This window comes from Convolutriloba macropyga, chromosome 7, assembly GCF_964194025.1.
Source record: "Convolutriloba macropyga chromosome 7, txConMacr16.3, whole genome shotgun sequence".
Lineage (NCBI taxonomy): Eukaryota > Metazoa > Xenacoelomorpha > Acoela > Convolutidae > Convolutriloba > Convolutriloba macropyga.
In genome coordinates, this window is record NC_134474.1 from 26,054,162 (window position 1) to 26,070,215 (window position 16,054).

The following is a 16,054-nucleotide window of genomic DNA, read 5'->3' on the forward strand; positions in this document are numbered from 1 at the left end:
GGACACGCTCGGTTTGTTGTATAAAACAGCTACAAAAATCCGTGACCTTTGGGTACTCATTTCTATAACTTCAGCTTCCTCAAAGTAATTTCGTGTATTCGTATAGTCGCAACAACATTTCAGCAGTATCATAACACCGACCGCCTTTGAGAGTCCACAGTTCATACCTATGCAACCCTGAAGATAATCGATTTTTATAGTAAACGAACATGCTTCTATTGATAGTGGATAGAAGCGTCTCTTGTACATGCTGAATTAACTTGTACATCAACTTGAAGTATTCTCTAAAATTAAACAGTGCTTTCCTTATTCACTCAAAACAAACCTCAAACTGGTTTCTCCTGAGAAGCACTTAAATTGAGAAACTGGCCAAAGAGAAAATTTAATATTTTTCTTTTTGTGTTCTACTCGAAGCAGGCAGCTGGTGTGCAATTGAGATAGCGTTTTCTGTAATTATTACGTTCATTTCTCTGGCTAACTTTAAGTAAGCCTCAGTTGTTTGCTGCTGGTTTTCGCAGTGTCTGTTCTGATGGCTTTCAGGCAAATCTTAATTTATCAATTCTGTTGTAATTTTCGAGAACTTCGGCTTCAGAAAGCGCAATTAATTAAATTTCTCGGATTTCAAAAAAATAAATTGGGAACTGCACCTCTTCCTTCATATGCTTCAACATTGAATTCACCGCAAATAGGTTGAAGTTTTCAGTTGTTGCTCCATGGCTCCAAAAAATTGTCAAATACTTTAAAATTCGTTTTTGGGCATGCTGGGTTTGTCGTATATAACTGCTACAGAGAACTGTAAACTATGAGCATTAATTTCTATGTCAGAAGTTTCTAGTTCACCAAAAGGTTACACAGACCCCACATTTAAATGAAGCACTTTTATGCACGCATAAGTTTGGTGACACGTATATTTAGGCTAAATTTTTTGAAAAACATTTTGGAGCTGTTTCAATTTCTTTCATCTTGACGTCGAACTTTGCGTTTATATTTGATAGAAGCTCTGATCGCATACTTTAAACAATGGTTGGTAACAAATATAAAACTGCTTTTTTCAACCCCGATCCAATTGCTTGGATGATATCTACTTCGTTCAATGCAGTTTCAGCTGGACTTAAGACTTTGTAACCTCGTTCGTTATTTGGCTTAATCGGTGCAAACTGGCATAGATATTTGATTTTCTCAAGCTGATTTTGAATAACTAATTAGTTCTTGTTCACTTTGAATATAAATCTGAAGATCTTGCAAATTAGAGGTTTGTTTAAACGTCAGCTTTGAGAAAATAGTTGAAAAATCAGCAGATCAAAAGCAAAATCAAAGAAAAGATCTAGCACGTAAAGCAACATAGAAATAAAGACAATTCTCATGGATGAACTTTTAGGAGTTCATTATGGAAGCAATGGAACCACGCGTGTTTCTGTTTGCGCACAGCTAATAAGTGTTTCGTCACTGAAATGATTAAACACACTTTTGCGTCACAAATTTTGGAGTTCCAATTCATCTAATGTATACAATTGCTTGAAAATGCTCTCAAAGATATGTCAAGGTTTGTAAACACAAAAGTCGGCACTGAAAAAATATTAATTCGATGCCCAGCTAGAGAACTGCTTAACAGATCGTGCCATATAAGTATTTTTTTTTCTTTTTTGAAGATTTCCAGGTTATATCAAATATGTTTTGCGATAAGTCAATGATTGGATTGAAACCAAGACATGGTCTAACAAAAGTTGACATATAATAGCAAAAGTTGACATATAATAGCAAAAGTTGAACAGAAATTCCTTTTTCAACACCTTCAGAAATTTGTAGATAACTTTGTATAGACAACTGTCTCCAACAAAATAATCCATTGGGCGTTTTCGACAAAGGAAGCGAACAGTTCACATTCGCCTATTTTCAACAAATCCCCAAAAAATGACATTGAAGTCTTCCACCGGGAAATCTAAAATACCCGGTAAGCGGGGCTCCCAATGAAAACCCGGCCCCTGTCAACAAGCAATAACTATTCAAGAAAAACCTTTTAATATGTTCACCACTATCAATTAGACTAGCAGCAGTTGGCGAGAAACTGAAGCTCGACTGCTTTTTTTGTTCAGTCAATTTCGCCCGAATGATAAGTTTGACGTAGGAAATAAGTTGCTCCCTTGAAAATCCCCCTGAGCGCAAAAAATTCTAGTAGTTTACAAGGAAGGAGTCATCGATTTTCCAGATTTTGTGAAAATCGGCTGATTTAAAATATATGTTTACTTTTTGGTTTTATATTGCTAAAAATAAAAAAAATTCGACATAACTTAATTTTCTTTACTTTATTGAGATCGAGTAGGTCGCTGAGGCATTTTTCGGAAGTTCATTTCATTACTTTCTCATAAGCTGCAACAAGAATATTCAAACTCAGTGAGTCAGTCAGTCAACGATTGTTTGGTTTATGACACCTCTTCTTGACCCAGAGGTGTCATCCGAGGGCTTCCATTATCTAGAAGAGGGATATTGTTTTGCTGATTTCTGTAAACAAATATATCATTTTAATCCATTTTGAATAGATTGATGAACTTAATCCAATCTCAAAATATCTATCTTTTTGATCTGTTTCAGCTCCATTAATCTGATTCAGCTATCTTTGCATTAATCTGAATAATAATAAGTTAACTTAACTTCGATTAACATTAGCAACCATGTTAGATTTTGAATTTTTAAAAGCAATCCACTCAGAGAGAGCGCAACCTGTCGATGAAAACTGATCAAATAATCAAGACTCTAGTTTTATCTTTGATCTTCTAAATGATTTTCAGCGTTCACCGTTGAGTTTATTAAAATTTTCTGACGATTGTGTGAAATTTTCCAAACCTTAAAGAATTCTCTGGCACTCGAAATCATCAATGATAATGTAAAAAAGTTACTTTTTATATTTAATGTTCCAAGAATTGTTCAAAATTCTTTCAGGGCTTAGTGGAATCTTAAGGAGAATCGATGGAAGGACATCTTTTCTAAACTAACTTGCTTCCTATGTTCGTTTTAATTCCTTTCTTGTAACGAATCAAGTCAAATGATTAAGTCAACAAAATCATAACGATGTGCGTTTGAGCGAAGTACAACAAAATGTTGCAGAAAATAATCAGACGAGTCTGCAAAAGTTTTTCAAAATTTAAGAAGAAATTTGGCGATCGATATCTTCAATGATAATGTAAAAGGATTACTTCGTTATTATTGTTCCGACAAATGATGTTAAGCTGTGCTACAAGTTTAGTGGTAATTTGATAAAGACCATTTTGTGAAGTTGATTTCTGAAAAATCTACTAAAAGTTATAGAAATCACATTTATTTTTCGATGAGTTATCGAGGTTTAACGTTTTTGTGATCAATTCACTTTTAACACTGACTTTGTTCAAAAATTTAGCTACTTTGCCAATTTAGTTAATCTTCACTTTTTGTCAATTTGGCCCAAATTTGTTACCAACTTCAAAAATTAAAGGTCCTAGTCACCTGAATCGCTATCGAGGCTTTTTGTCTCATTTGTGATTTTGTGTAATGAAACAAATTTTTTCGGATCTAGATTAGTCGGTTTTGAGAGCCACTTTCTTATTATTATCTTTTGCGGTTTTTCTCGTGGTTTTTCTCGTGACCTTCCAGGCGAAGTATACTAATTGCAATGAATTTGTCTTAATGATGAATAAATTCTGGAGTCTGAATGGGTCCCTGCGCAACTAACGATTTAGTTGACTTTAAAACAGTTTTCATTTTAAATTTTTCACACTTTCCCATTTCTAATGTTTACGTTAGTTTTGTTACTGGGTCCCAAAATGACAGGTCTTATTGAAGTTCTAACGAGTTTTAACTGAAACTAAATATTTTTCCCAATCTCTTTGGCGTTCAATACGCTGAAATTAATTGCTTGTAAATACTTAGTATTTTTGAGTTCTGACTAATAAATTTTCAGTAGTTTTGTCACAGTGCGAGTAATGCAGTGTCTCAATGATTTCATTAGTGGAAAGTCAGAAGCTTATCAATGGCTTAAATCCATACTTAATGATTTTTTGACGGGACATTAAGTGCTTTAGCATTAAATGCTTTTTGAATTTTGAGTTCTGACTGTTGTTTTTAACTTTCCGTCCTGTCCATTACTCAATCCTAACATACCTCACTCATGACTTAGCTTATGATTATCATCTATTGGATTTTTTATTCTCAATTAAGATTTTGAAGTGAGTGCAGGTATTCTTCACTCACTTACAAAACAAAGTTCTGCTCTTTAAATATAACTGAAAGTAGTTAGAAGTCAATGAAATTACATTAGCGAAGTTGTTACCTGAGAAACTTAGCAGATTAAAATTTATTATGGACAGATGTTGATTCCTGGGTCTCATTTTTGCTGTTTGGTATAACATATTGTTTATTTCTAAAGATGTCGTTTTGTATACTGCAAATTCCATTAGATTTGACTTAATAGCTGTTGTTTCATTTTTAGTACTAATTCTGGAGAAATAAAAAAACTTTTACCATTGTTTTTCTTTAAACACGTCTCCCACTTTTAAAAATAATTTAACAAAATCTAGATAATAAAATATGAGCAAATGCTAGATAATGGTTCTAGTGGCGTATACATGCTGCTATCTGTATTGAAGTGAGCAACTATTGATTTTGTTGACTTCGTCACATTTTCATTAACCATTTGTCCATTTTGTGTTCTCCTACAGTATTGTTATAAAACCCTAAAACTGAAAGGTATCGCCTAAACTCCAACAAGTGCAAAACATAGCCGGCAGATTGCCGGAATAGCTGAGAAAAAATAGACATGCGTGCCATATAATAGATATCGAAACAGATACAGATCTAGATTAAAAAAAATCGACGCCGCTCAAGAAATTTGATAAAAAACATTCAGCGATAAATTAAAAAAGCTTGTTAAACTTCATTCTGCAGAAGCCTCTTATTAGGTACCCTTGCTTCACAAATGAGTTCCTTTGACCTTAAACAAATTCAAACTAAACTTAAGTTTTAAAGTGCAAAAGTCATTTTATTGAGTGAGGTAAGTCATGTATGATCAAAATCTAATCACGCAAATAACCTAATAACTTTTGCTAAAGCGAGTGAGAAATGACGTCACTCGCGCAAATGCCGTTAGTGAGAGGAAGAAGTCGTTCAGAAAATTTGACTTTTTCAGCTTTGCTGTATGAACAAAAGTAAAACGAAAAAAGAACGTCAGACGACGAAACAAAAAAAACATAGCAGAACAAGAAAATTTGACTTTTTCAGCTTTGCTGTATGAACAAAAGTAAAACGAAAAAAGAACGTCAGACGACGAAACAAAAAAAACATAGCAGGACAAGTCCTGACGTACAATTCAAAGAATTTTCATTGACTAAACAGAAAAACTAGACCTAGAATGGACTATAATTGAATTGAAGAAAACCATTGAAAAAAAAATCAGATGAAAAAATAAGAAAAAAACCAGAAAATCAATGTCAAAATGCCGCATGTGAACCAAAAAAACCACTAGCGGGAAATGAAAATTTAATTCAAACTAAAAAAACTAGGTCTAGAATGAGCTGTGAATGGATTGGGAAAACCATTTGGAAAAAATCCGATCCAAAAAATCGAAAAAAACATTAAAAATCAGAGTGAAATTGCCGCATGTGAACAAAAAACCACTACCGAGAAACCGAATTTTGTTCAAACATCGTTTTCTCACTCCACTTGAAAATTAGAGAAAATTCACGCCGCAAAACCACTCGCAAAAAATGTTTCTAATTCGGTGTGCAGTTTCGTTTGGATTCTAAAACTACACTTGATTCAGCTTCTAAATTGAAATATAAAAAGCTTAATACCAATGTCAGCTATCAAACACTAATGAACTTTAATAACCTAACTCTCAATGACAATGACCGGGTTTTATCTGTTTATCCCGTCTCTTTTGATTTTGCTCTTTTGACCTTGACTGTATTCACTATCTTGCGAAATTCATTGAGCGAATGGATTTAAAAACCATTCAGTTGAAATAGTGAAAGAGACAAGTCAGAAGTCAAACGTGAAAATCGTGAATTCTGAAAAATGTGATCAAAAGGTAAAGTGAATTAAAAAACAGCAGGACAAATCCTGAAGTACAAATCAAAAAATTTTCATCGACTAAACAAAAATTATACCTAGAACGGAATATGAGTGAATTGGTCAAACCATCCATTGGACAAAATGAAAAATTAGAAAATCAATGTCAAAATGTCTCACGTGAACAAAAAACCACTAGCGATAAACGGAAATCTGATTCAAACAACAAAACTAGGCGTAGAATGAACGACGAATGGATCGGGAAAACTATTTAAAATAAAATCCGATCAAAAACGTCGAAAAAACATTTAAAATCAAAGTGAAATTGCCGCATGTGAACAAAAAACCACTAGCGAGAAAAGCGTGTCTAGTCAAAAACTATTTTCTCACTCTACTTTAAAATTAGAGCAAAAAAAGTTAACGCCACAAAACCACTCGGTTCTTCGCTCCATTTCCTGTTTCGGCGTGACCAAAATCACTATTCCAATTTGACTTCAAAAATCATGAAAATGTGTGAACAGATCTTCAGATCTTAAAAAAAAGACAGCGCCCCAATACAATTCAAATTCTTTGAATTGTAAAAACAAGAGCACCGCAATACAGCTTCGCTCAGCTTACAGCTTGGCAGCTATAATAAAACTAAATAGCGACTCTATTTACAATTTATGCTAACGAATACTTTGTAACTATTTGTTTTCGCTAAATTTCAGTTTGAATTTCAGCTTTTTTTCGGTAGTTTTGTCACAGTGTGAGTAGTGAAGTGTCTCATAGATTTCAGTGGTGGAATTTAGTGAGCTCATCAATGGCTGAATCCATTGTTAATGGTTTAAGATGACTGGACCTTGAATGTAAAAGAAAGAAAGTGAATTATCCTAATTGTGTATAGATGCTGTTATCTGAATTGATCTCCAGGCAGCTAATGACTTTTGTTAACTCCGTCACTATGCTTTCATTAAAAATTGTCCATTTTGGTTTTTATAATGTATTGTTTAAAAACCCCAATACTGAAAGGTCTCGCTTAAACTCAAAAACTCTAACAAACCTATAGTGTCTCATATTTAGTTTATGCTATTGATTACATTGACGATTTGTTTTAGAATATTACAAAATTTTGAGTTTTGACATTTCATTATTTGAGATTTTTTGTACGTTTATTACAGTCTGAGTAAGGAAGCAAATCCTTGATTGTAATAGTGACACAGACGAAAAGCTGGATCTCATAGCCAATAGTTTTTATAACTGGCATCAATTTTTTTTTCAAAAAGTGCATTTTGGGTTCCAACCGGTCTTGTTGTTGTATTACCCTTCAATCTCATTTAATAAAGTCTGAATCAAAATTTTCTTTCCAATTGATAGCTAATGAGATCTAAAATTGGCGCGATTGAATTACGTAAAAATTCGGAGAACTGTTGAGTTTTGTCTATATTTGATTTTTCACTATTACCGTTGTTCACAATTATGCTTTTTTGGTTAAAATTGGTGCTTACCACTGGACATATCAAATATTTTGCTTGCTGACAAGTTCAGTTGGTTTTCCGAAGAGCTGTAGTGGAATCTTCTGAATGTGTCCGTTTTTAACACACATTGTCATTGGTTCAAAAATAATTACAAATTATGGAAAAACTTTTGCCCGTCAATATTTTTTTGTTGACTCGTAAATTATTAATCTCAACAGACGTCTTAGCTGCTTCTAATCTCAACAGACGTCTTAGCTGCTTCATACTCAAACCTCTGTTCTTATTTTTGGTGTTTTTAGTTTATGAAAATACGCTGAGTTTGCTTTTGGTTTTTCAAATTTGACCACCGAAATTTTCCACCGAAAAAATCTGTTTTCGGCTTGAAGTTGCATTGGAGTTATTTTGAAGTCTGTCGCTTCGTTAATTCGAGTATTCATTCTAGTGAAATAAAGAAATTTGATCTCGCTGGAATGATCAATGGTTGATTTCACAAAAAACTATCAAAATTCATATTGAAAACATACCCGGCAGATTGCCGGAAAATAGCCGCCGTTGATTCCAATAAGCATGATTGGGATTGAAATAACAGAAGATATTGAAAAAAAAAAGATTTTTGTGCAAAAACATTCTTTTAAGTCCGATTTATTTTGATGGCATTTCGTGGTTGAACATACTTCTGTTTTAGAGAGAGGCTACAGGGGCTACTATCAATACCAATAAGCATTAAAGATGGTAACTAAGACTTATAGGAACGACGTTCAATTAGCGGGCATCTAAAATTGGGCTTTATGGGTTTATCCCGTTTCTACTTCTGACTTCAATTTTTGTACTGACTCTGTTCATTTTGAATTGCTTTGCTGAGCAAATGATGTCCAAAATCACTTTCAGCAGAATGAGAGAAGAGAGAAACTAGCCTAGAAAAGTCAAAAAGAATTCACGCAAAATGTTGAAAAGGCGGCAAAATGAGGTAAAGCGAAACATTTTTTTATTCGACAAGTAAAAAAACTATAGCAGGACAAGTCCTGACGTACAATTCAAAGAATTTTCATTGACTAAACAGAAAAACTAGACCTAGAATGGACTATGAGTGAATTGAGAAAACAATTTTTAAAAAAATCGGACAAAAAAATAAGAAAAAAACAGAAAATCGATGTCAAAATTCCTCAGATGAACAAAAAAACCACTAGCGAGAAATAAAACTTTAATTCAAACAAAAAACTCGGCCTAGAATGAGCTGTGAATGGATTGGGAAAACCATTTAGAAAAAAATCCGATCCAAAAAATCGAAAAAACAGTAAAAATTAGAGTGAAATTGCCGCATGTGAACAAAAAACCACTACCGAGAAACCGAATTTTTGTTCAAACACCATTTTCTCGCTCTACTTTAAAATTAGTGCGAAAAAAATTCACGCCGCAAAACCACTCGCTTTTTTGCTCCATTTCCTGTTTCGGCGTGACCAAAATCACTACTCAAATTTGACTTCAAAAATCATGATAATGTGTGAACAGATCTTAAAAAAAAACATAGCCGGAAGAATTCCGGAAGCGACTCGAAGCGTAAAAACGTGACAAAAACCCTATTTGCAGCTGAAACCATTATCTTTTTTAATAAACCATAAACTCATTACACCCCCCCCCCCCCCCCTCCCCGGTCTGATCTAAAAATTGGTGAAATTTAAACCACTGTCACCAAGAGAAACAAAATGCCGCAAAAATATTTATTATTGAAAACGTTTGGTAAGGATAAGTGCAAAATAATTAGGATAGTCAAAGCACTAATAGTCTCAAAAAGCTGACAGGGCTTTCAACTGCCCTCAAATAATTCAAGATTCTAATCTCAAAAAGATCGCTAAAGCAAACGGCAGATAATAATAACTTAGAAACTAAATTAAATTTTTCAAAAAATAATGCTCAAAGTTAAGAATCAGAAAACTACTACATTTAGATTTCTCATCACCGCAATTAAGACAAAAACAACATATACTTTTTCTTTTTTTATATATGCCAGACAACATCATTTCAAACTAATTCAAAAATTATAATAATCATAGAAAAGCAACCGAGTAATATTTAAAGGCAAAAAAATGTTTAAGAACAATACCAAGGTCGGAAAAAAATACAAAAAAAATTAATAGCTTTTCTGGAAAAGGCTTTCTAGTAAACTCTTAGTACTGCCTTATGTTGAATGAAATCAATAACAACCCAAAGAAATGACGAAAATCTAAGAAAAAGCCGAAATCATTCAATTTGTTAATAAATGAAAAAAAAACAAGTATAAACGTAGGTGCCAGGACAGAGCTAGAATGAGACAAGCTAGAATGTGAACAATATGGACACAATGTAAAGAACACCGTAACAAAGACTAATTCTTGATTTTTGAATGTTCAAATCAAAGTTTAAAAGTTTTGAAAGTTTAAAAATCAAATTTAAAAAAACAAGAAAAACTAACACCATTTCATTTTTAAGCATTCAAGACATAAAAAAACAACGATACATCCGAGACAAAAATCTATCCTCCTGAACAGATCAAAAAAAGAAAAAGCAGAAATCAAACATACGAAACATCGAAACATTTTGCAAAAAAAGTTCAAAAAATTTTTAGGACTGCATTTATAAAAAAAATTTAACTAATTTTCAAAAATTTAACGCTAAAAAATTATTGACGTTTTTATTGAAACGAAATTAAAGCCCCTCATGTTGCGCAAAAAGAATATTTCTAGTAATTAAAACCAAAATACAGACAAAAATCTGAGAAAAATAGGAAAAAAAACTACCAAAATCGGATTAGCATATGTACAATTTTATAAAACAAAATTACATCGAGGTAAAAAGAGGCATCGATTATATGAATTGTCAACGGGAAGCTGTCATATTGACTGATTTTTGACAAAAAGACGGCTAAAAGACCCAAAAATGAAGAAAATAATAGGAAAAAAGCCAAAAATTAATTAAAAAATCAAGAAATTTATGCCAATTTTGAACTTGAAACGCGTTTTCAGCCTCTGCAAAACACTGTGCTATTAATTTCGAAGGTTTACATTTCAATATAGCATTGAATAAAAATCATTTCTACAAAAAACCAAATTACAAGCAAAAACAATGGGCCACTTAGACGAAAAAACGGCTAAAAACGGTTATCTATATGTGCCATTCAGTCAAAAACTACTTTTCAAAGTCAAAAAGTCATTCACTAAACGCAGCGCATGATCAAAAAACTTCTCTCGCTCAGAAAAAATTAGTTCACACGGCAATTTTTCTCACTTTCGCTTTTAGGTCAAAACAGCGTCTGAACGAATAGTACTTCCGGTAAAAAAAAAACCCTAAGAAAACCAATACTCCTCTTCGAGTCGTAAAAACTTCTTTGAATTGTAAAAATAGGAGCGCTATAATAGCCGGCTGAGAAGATGAGGGTGGCTATTAAAAAAAAACAAAATATGAATTATTTCTTTTTAAAGGCACTCTATCTCTGCTTTAATTGGTCGACAATTTAGAAAATATTGTTGATCAGCGGGGTCGTAACATTATGTGCCATTGCACATTAGCGATCTCTCTTGTTTTGCGTCAAAACTTTGTGGATGAGAGGGTTCGTAGCATTAGGTGCAAACATGTTACCGATCTTGATTGTTAATTTTTTGGCAAATAAAACTTTCTGGTTTGCGTCTTAGTTCAATTATCTCCAATTCTACACTGCCATCATAGGTTTTTGCTAGCAATTACTTCGCCGTAAAATTTAGCGACGCATCATGGTCAACTTGTAGGTTTATTCAGAGTGAATAGTGAAATGCACGAATCATATATTTCAGATATCACAGTGAACACTTAAGGATGCTGGAACAAATATCCAACTTGCGTTTAAAAGCTGTTAAAGAGTTGCGGTAATTAGAAATTTAGTTTGAGATCAGTCGACATGTATTTTGATAACCATAGCACTTCAAGCATTTGCGACCAAAGAGCAGTTTTCTGTACTTGCCTCATCATTGCGACTGTCATCGTCCTTAGCCTCTATGTAAGGCTTGTTCTTCACTCTATTCAGGTCCTCGTGCAGTCCATCGAGTAGGAAGGACAGCAATTCTTGAGAGTCATGCTGTTGGAACCCCGAAAATCGGGGAGCGAACATGCCCACTTTACTCTGAAAACAATCAATCATTTAAAACTTGTTTTTTTTTAAAAGAAATTGCAAGCCTGCCATGATGAGAATTACGTCGATGAGTTTAGCACTTTACGTCACGTTTGATTTATTTTGTGCCTAAAACTCTGCAACAGAGAAGTTGAATTTTAATCCTGTGCCCTTGAAAACAGAAAGTTGCAAATCGAATAATGCGGAACTGACCTTGAATTGTCGAGGTGGTACAGAGCTAGCATCTCCTGACCATATAGTCTGGATCAGATCACCATACTCCTTCGCGATCTCACCTCTCATGCCCAGCGGGTTCTCTGTGTTAATCTCTGCCTTGTGATAATTATCTGAAAACATATGAAAACTATCCAGAACTTTCCAAGCCATAACCGATTTTTTACAAATTTCCAAGACTCCGGGGCAAATTCATAAAATTTCTATTAAATCTGGACGGAGAATATACAGACAACCATTATTAAAAATCTTTTTCATTCACTCCTATCATAGAAGCATGGAAAGTATTGGATATTTCTGTCGGACGATTTTAGTTAGGGAGACGTCTTATGTGGACCGTTGCGTGGCACAGGGCGTTCTAATGAAGAGTTACGGAAAAAATAGAACTGAAATGACAAATTTGCGAGAAAAAGTTGTACAAAATTGAAAACGATACGAAGTCGATGTCAGGTTAAATTTCCAACAGTTAATTGTTAATTTTTATTGCTATTAACCGTTGCTAAACCAATTGTTAGAAGGTTACTTCAAATGTTCATAAAATTAATGTCTACACAATGTGAACATATTCATAAAAAAAAGTTGACTCTATTGTAGAGGAAGTAGAAGACATAGAAGGCGACGACACTGCCTCGATCAAAGATCTACTGAAAAAGATGATTGAGCTAATTATAAAACAAAATGATGAAATTAAATTCCTGAAACAAAATCAGCGTTAACTGCAAAAAATGTTAGTATTAAATACAAATGCAATTCATATACTCGACGAACGGACGGTGGAGCTCGCAAAAAACTCCAGAATCATCACATTATCATCCAAGAATTCTATAACCAGAGTCATCCCAATGCAGAAGCTATACAAGTTAAGAAAACTGCGGAGTTGAAAGATTATGTTGCTAACAAAAATCCTAAGCCAGACTGTATTCCAACGAAGCCTAGTCAAGTGCAGTTGACTAATCACAACGAAACACCGAAACAGCCACCAACACTGTCAAGAAAACCATCAACCTTGTTGCCTCACAGTGCTAAGCGAAAACGATTTCAATTGTCGCCAGCTCTTAAATCAGAGGATACAGCGTCCCCAGCGAATGTTATTTTTCAATCGCTAGTTCCTGCATTCGTTCAAGCAATAAAAGAAGCTAATAAACCAATTGAGAAATGTTCGACCGAGGTGATCACTAATGCGAATGATACAAATTGTAGTTTTCGGAGCTTCCCAAATGTTTAATGTTTTGTGATGCATTTAAATATGAGGTCTTTAAAAAAGAACCTGGACAAATTGGAAGCACTAATATTGAGTCTTAGTTCTCCTCCGTCTGTTCTATGTTTAAGTGAAACATGGTTATCTGAAAATGATGACCCAAAGTGTTTTTCATTACACGGTTATTCTCAGTATCTAACAAAATGTACACATTCAAGGCGCGGAGGTGTGATGATTCAACTGAGAAATGATTTGAGCATAATCAAAGAAACAGAAACCTCTTTTGAGGAAGCTCTGTTTGCTGAAATTTCTAAAGCAGGAAAAAAGGTTCAAAGTCCTATATATCTATAATAAACCTCGTAACATTAAAAAGCTTTTTGTAGAGCTGCTAGATAAGTTCTTGGAAAAACATACATCAGTCGAAATTCCTTTTGTTGTCTGCGTAGATCTTAACATCTGAAAGATAACCAGCTGATTAAGGATTACAAAAATGTGATCCAGTCTAATGGTTTTCGACTGTTTGAAACATCGCCTACTCGAGTAAAAATTTCTTCCATGTTTTGCATTGATTATATCAAACAGCAGAATTGTGTATATCGCCGCAAGTTTTTGTTCTTGAACATCAAAGTTTTTCTCATCATTAACCCTTGACAATTAAATGGAAGACCAAACAAAAATGTTCAGAAGTAAATGCAATCCGTGATACATCTTTCCTAAAAGGCCCTGCGAAAGTAAAGCAGTATAAGGTCACATTACATGAACATCTTAGATCTTTCATAAGTTATATTGTTGAAGCAGCTGAGGCTGACAAAGCTTTCAATAACTTCAACCGTATGATCATGGAAATCACTGATGAGTTTGCCCCTCCTAAGACATCCCAGTCTAAATTAGGAAAAAATTCCAAATGTATATTGACTGAACCTAAAAATTTAAGAACCAGTAAAAACTTCTCTCACTGTAAACGGAAGAAAATAACGAAAAACGTTCATCTCGAAAAATTGCGCTACAAATTTGAAAACCCTGTGAGAATAAATAAGAAAAGATGCGACTCAAATGCTTTCGAATCATGCATGGGAGACTCAAGACAAGTCTATAAACTTTTAAATGATCTAAGTGGTAAAAGCATGGAAGATAATAACGTACACTTTTTACGTATCTGTGGGGTTAAATGTCCTAGTGACAGTGATATTGCAAACGCATTCAATGATATTTTTGCTGATTCAGGGATAAATATTTCAAGTAAGTTGCCTTATGTTCCTCTCCAAACTATACCTTCTCATGACAAGTCAATGTTCCTCTATCCAACATCAGATATTGAAGTACAAAAAACTCTTGATGAATTAGACAATAAGTCTTCTTCCGGGCTTGACAATATTCTGGTGAAAATTAGAAATGTTCTGGTGAAAATTAGCTCAGAGGTTACTGTTCCATACTTAACATATCTTATTAATCTATCCTTCTTTAACGGAAAATTTCCCGGAGCTTTAGCAAAAGGCAAAGTTATTCCTTTGCATAAGGATGGTGATAAGACCGATGAAACAATTATAGGCCAACATCACTGCTTATTACTTGGAGTAAAGTTTTTGAAAGAATTATGTATATTCGATTGTATAATTTTTTCGAGCACAACCTGTTGTTTACGAATAAACAATTTGGATTCCGCCGGAAACACAGGACGGTTGATGCCATGGTCGAATTTAATGAAAGGATTCGAACTTGCACAAATAAATTAATAATAAGATTTTTCCTTGATCTAAAGAAGGCGTTTGATATGATTGATCATCAAATTTTGCTGCATAAGTTAGAATGCTGTGGTATTCGCGGTAACTGTCACAAGTAGTTTGCTTCGTATTTATCTAATAGGTACCAAAGAGTTCAAGTCAATGGTTGCTTATCAAACTGGAGAAACTTAAATTGTGGCGTACCACAAAGATCAATCAACGGACCTCTTTTATTCATTATTTATATTAATGATATTACCGCATGCTGCAAATTCACAAACATAATTCTGTTTGCAGATGACACTAATATATCATCGATTGGATGTAAACCTGAGGATATTGAAACGAATCTCAATGAAATTGGCAGTTGGCTATTAGCAAACAAATTGTCCCTTAATTTGGATAAAACAGTTCAGTTAAATCTAAGTGCTAGTGCTTCCAATCATCAGTATAGTATAAATAATTTTCCGGTTATTATTAAACAAAGGTTTAAATACCTTAGCTTAAATCTAGATTCTAAACTGACGTTCAAGTTTCATATTGATTATGTTAAAAAGAGATTCGGTAAACAGTGTGTTATTATTTGTAAGTTAAGACATTACGTTCCGAGGCAGTTGCTAATTCGCTACTACAAAAGCAATATAAATCCAATAATACAATACGGTATTTTATAATATGGTTGCACAAAATATTCAAATTTGGAAAAAATTTATCTCCTACAGAAAACAAATTTAAGATCTATATACCAATTGCATTCTAAAAAATACCTTAATGATATATTTAGTTTTGAGAACAAAAGATCTACTAGAAATGATTATAATCTTTTGGATGAACCTCTTTGTAGAAAAAAAAGCTGGAAGACCGTCAGTGCGATTTTGCGCCGCAAAACTTTATAATCTGTTAACAAAACAAAATCTTATTACTACTTCTGATAATTGCACTGTTAATGACATAAGTAATCTTTATCACAAATTGAAACACTCTTACATACTTAACAACAGAGAGCTTGTAAAACACCTTTTGCTCTGTAAGGATTAATTCCTTTTCCATTTACATTTTTCCATTCTCTTAGTACCATTTACCTGCATGCTACAGCACTATCAGAATAAGCCTGGCTTCTGTCGAAGGAAACTGAAACTTTGAATACCATGATTAAAGTTTCTCGCGCAAATTTTCTTAATGGTACTAGAAATTGGGAAAAATTTACTTCTTAAGGTATTTCCTTAAAGTATGCATTCATTTACGCTTAGTGTAATCTCATAATTGAAGTTATAAAGGGCAGTGTTGAGGA

General features: G+C 33.6%; 1 protein-coding gene across 1 annotated transcript in view; it reads right to left on the bottom strand.

Moving 5' to 3' along the window:
* Positions 1-16,054, bottom strand: part of LOC142342724 (ubiquitin carboxyl-terminal hydrolase 15-like) — a 79,080-nt gene that overhangs the window by 43,535 nt on the left and 19,491 nt on the right. Inside the window, exons 5-6 of the mRNA XM_075394245.1 lie at positions 11,824-11,957; positions 11,464-11,622 (exon numbers count right to left, since the gene is read on the bottom strand). Coding sequence (XP_075250360.1) covers positions 11,464-11,622; positions 11,824-11,957 — 293 coding nt within the window. The remainder of the gene's footprint in view (positions 1-11,463; positions 11,623-11,823; positions 11,958-16,054) is intronic.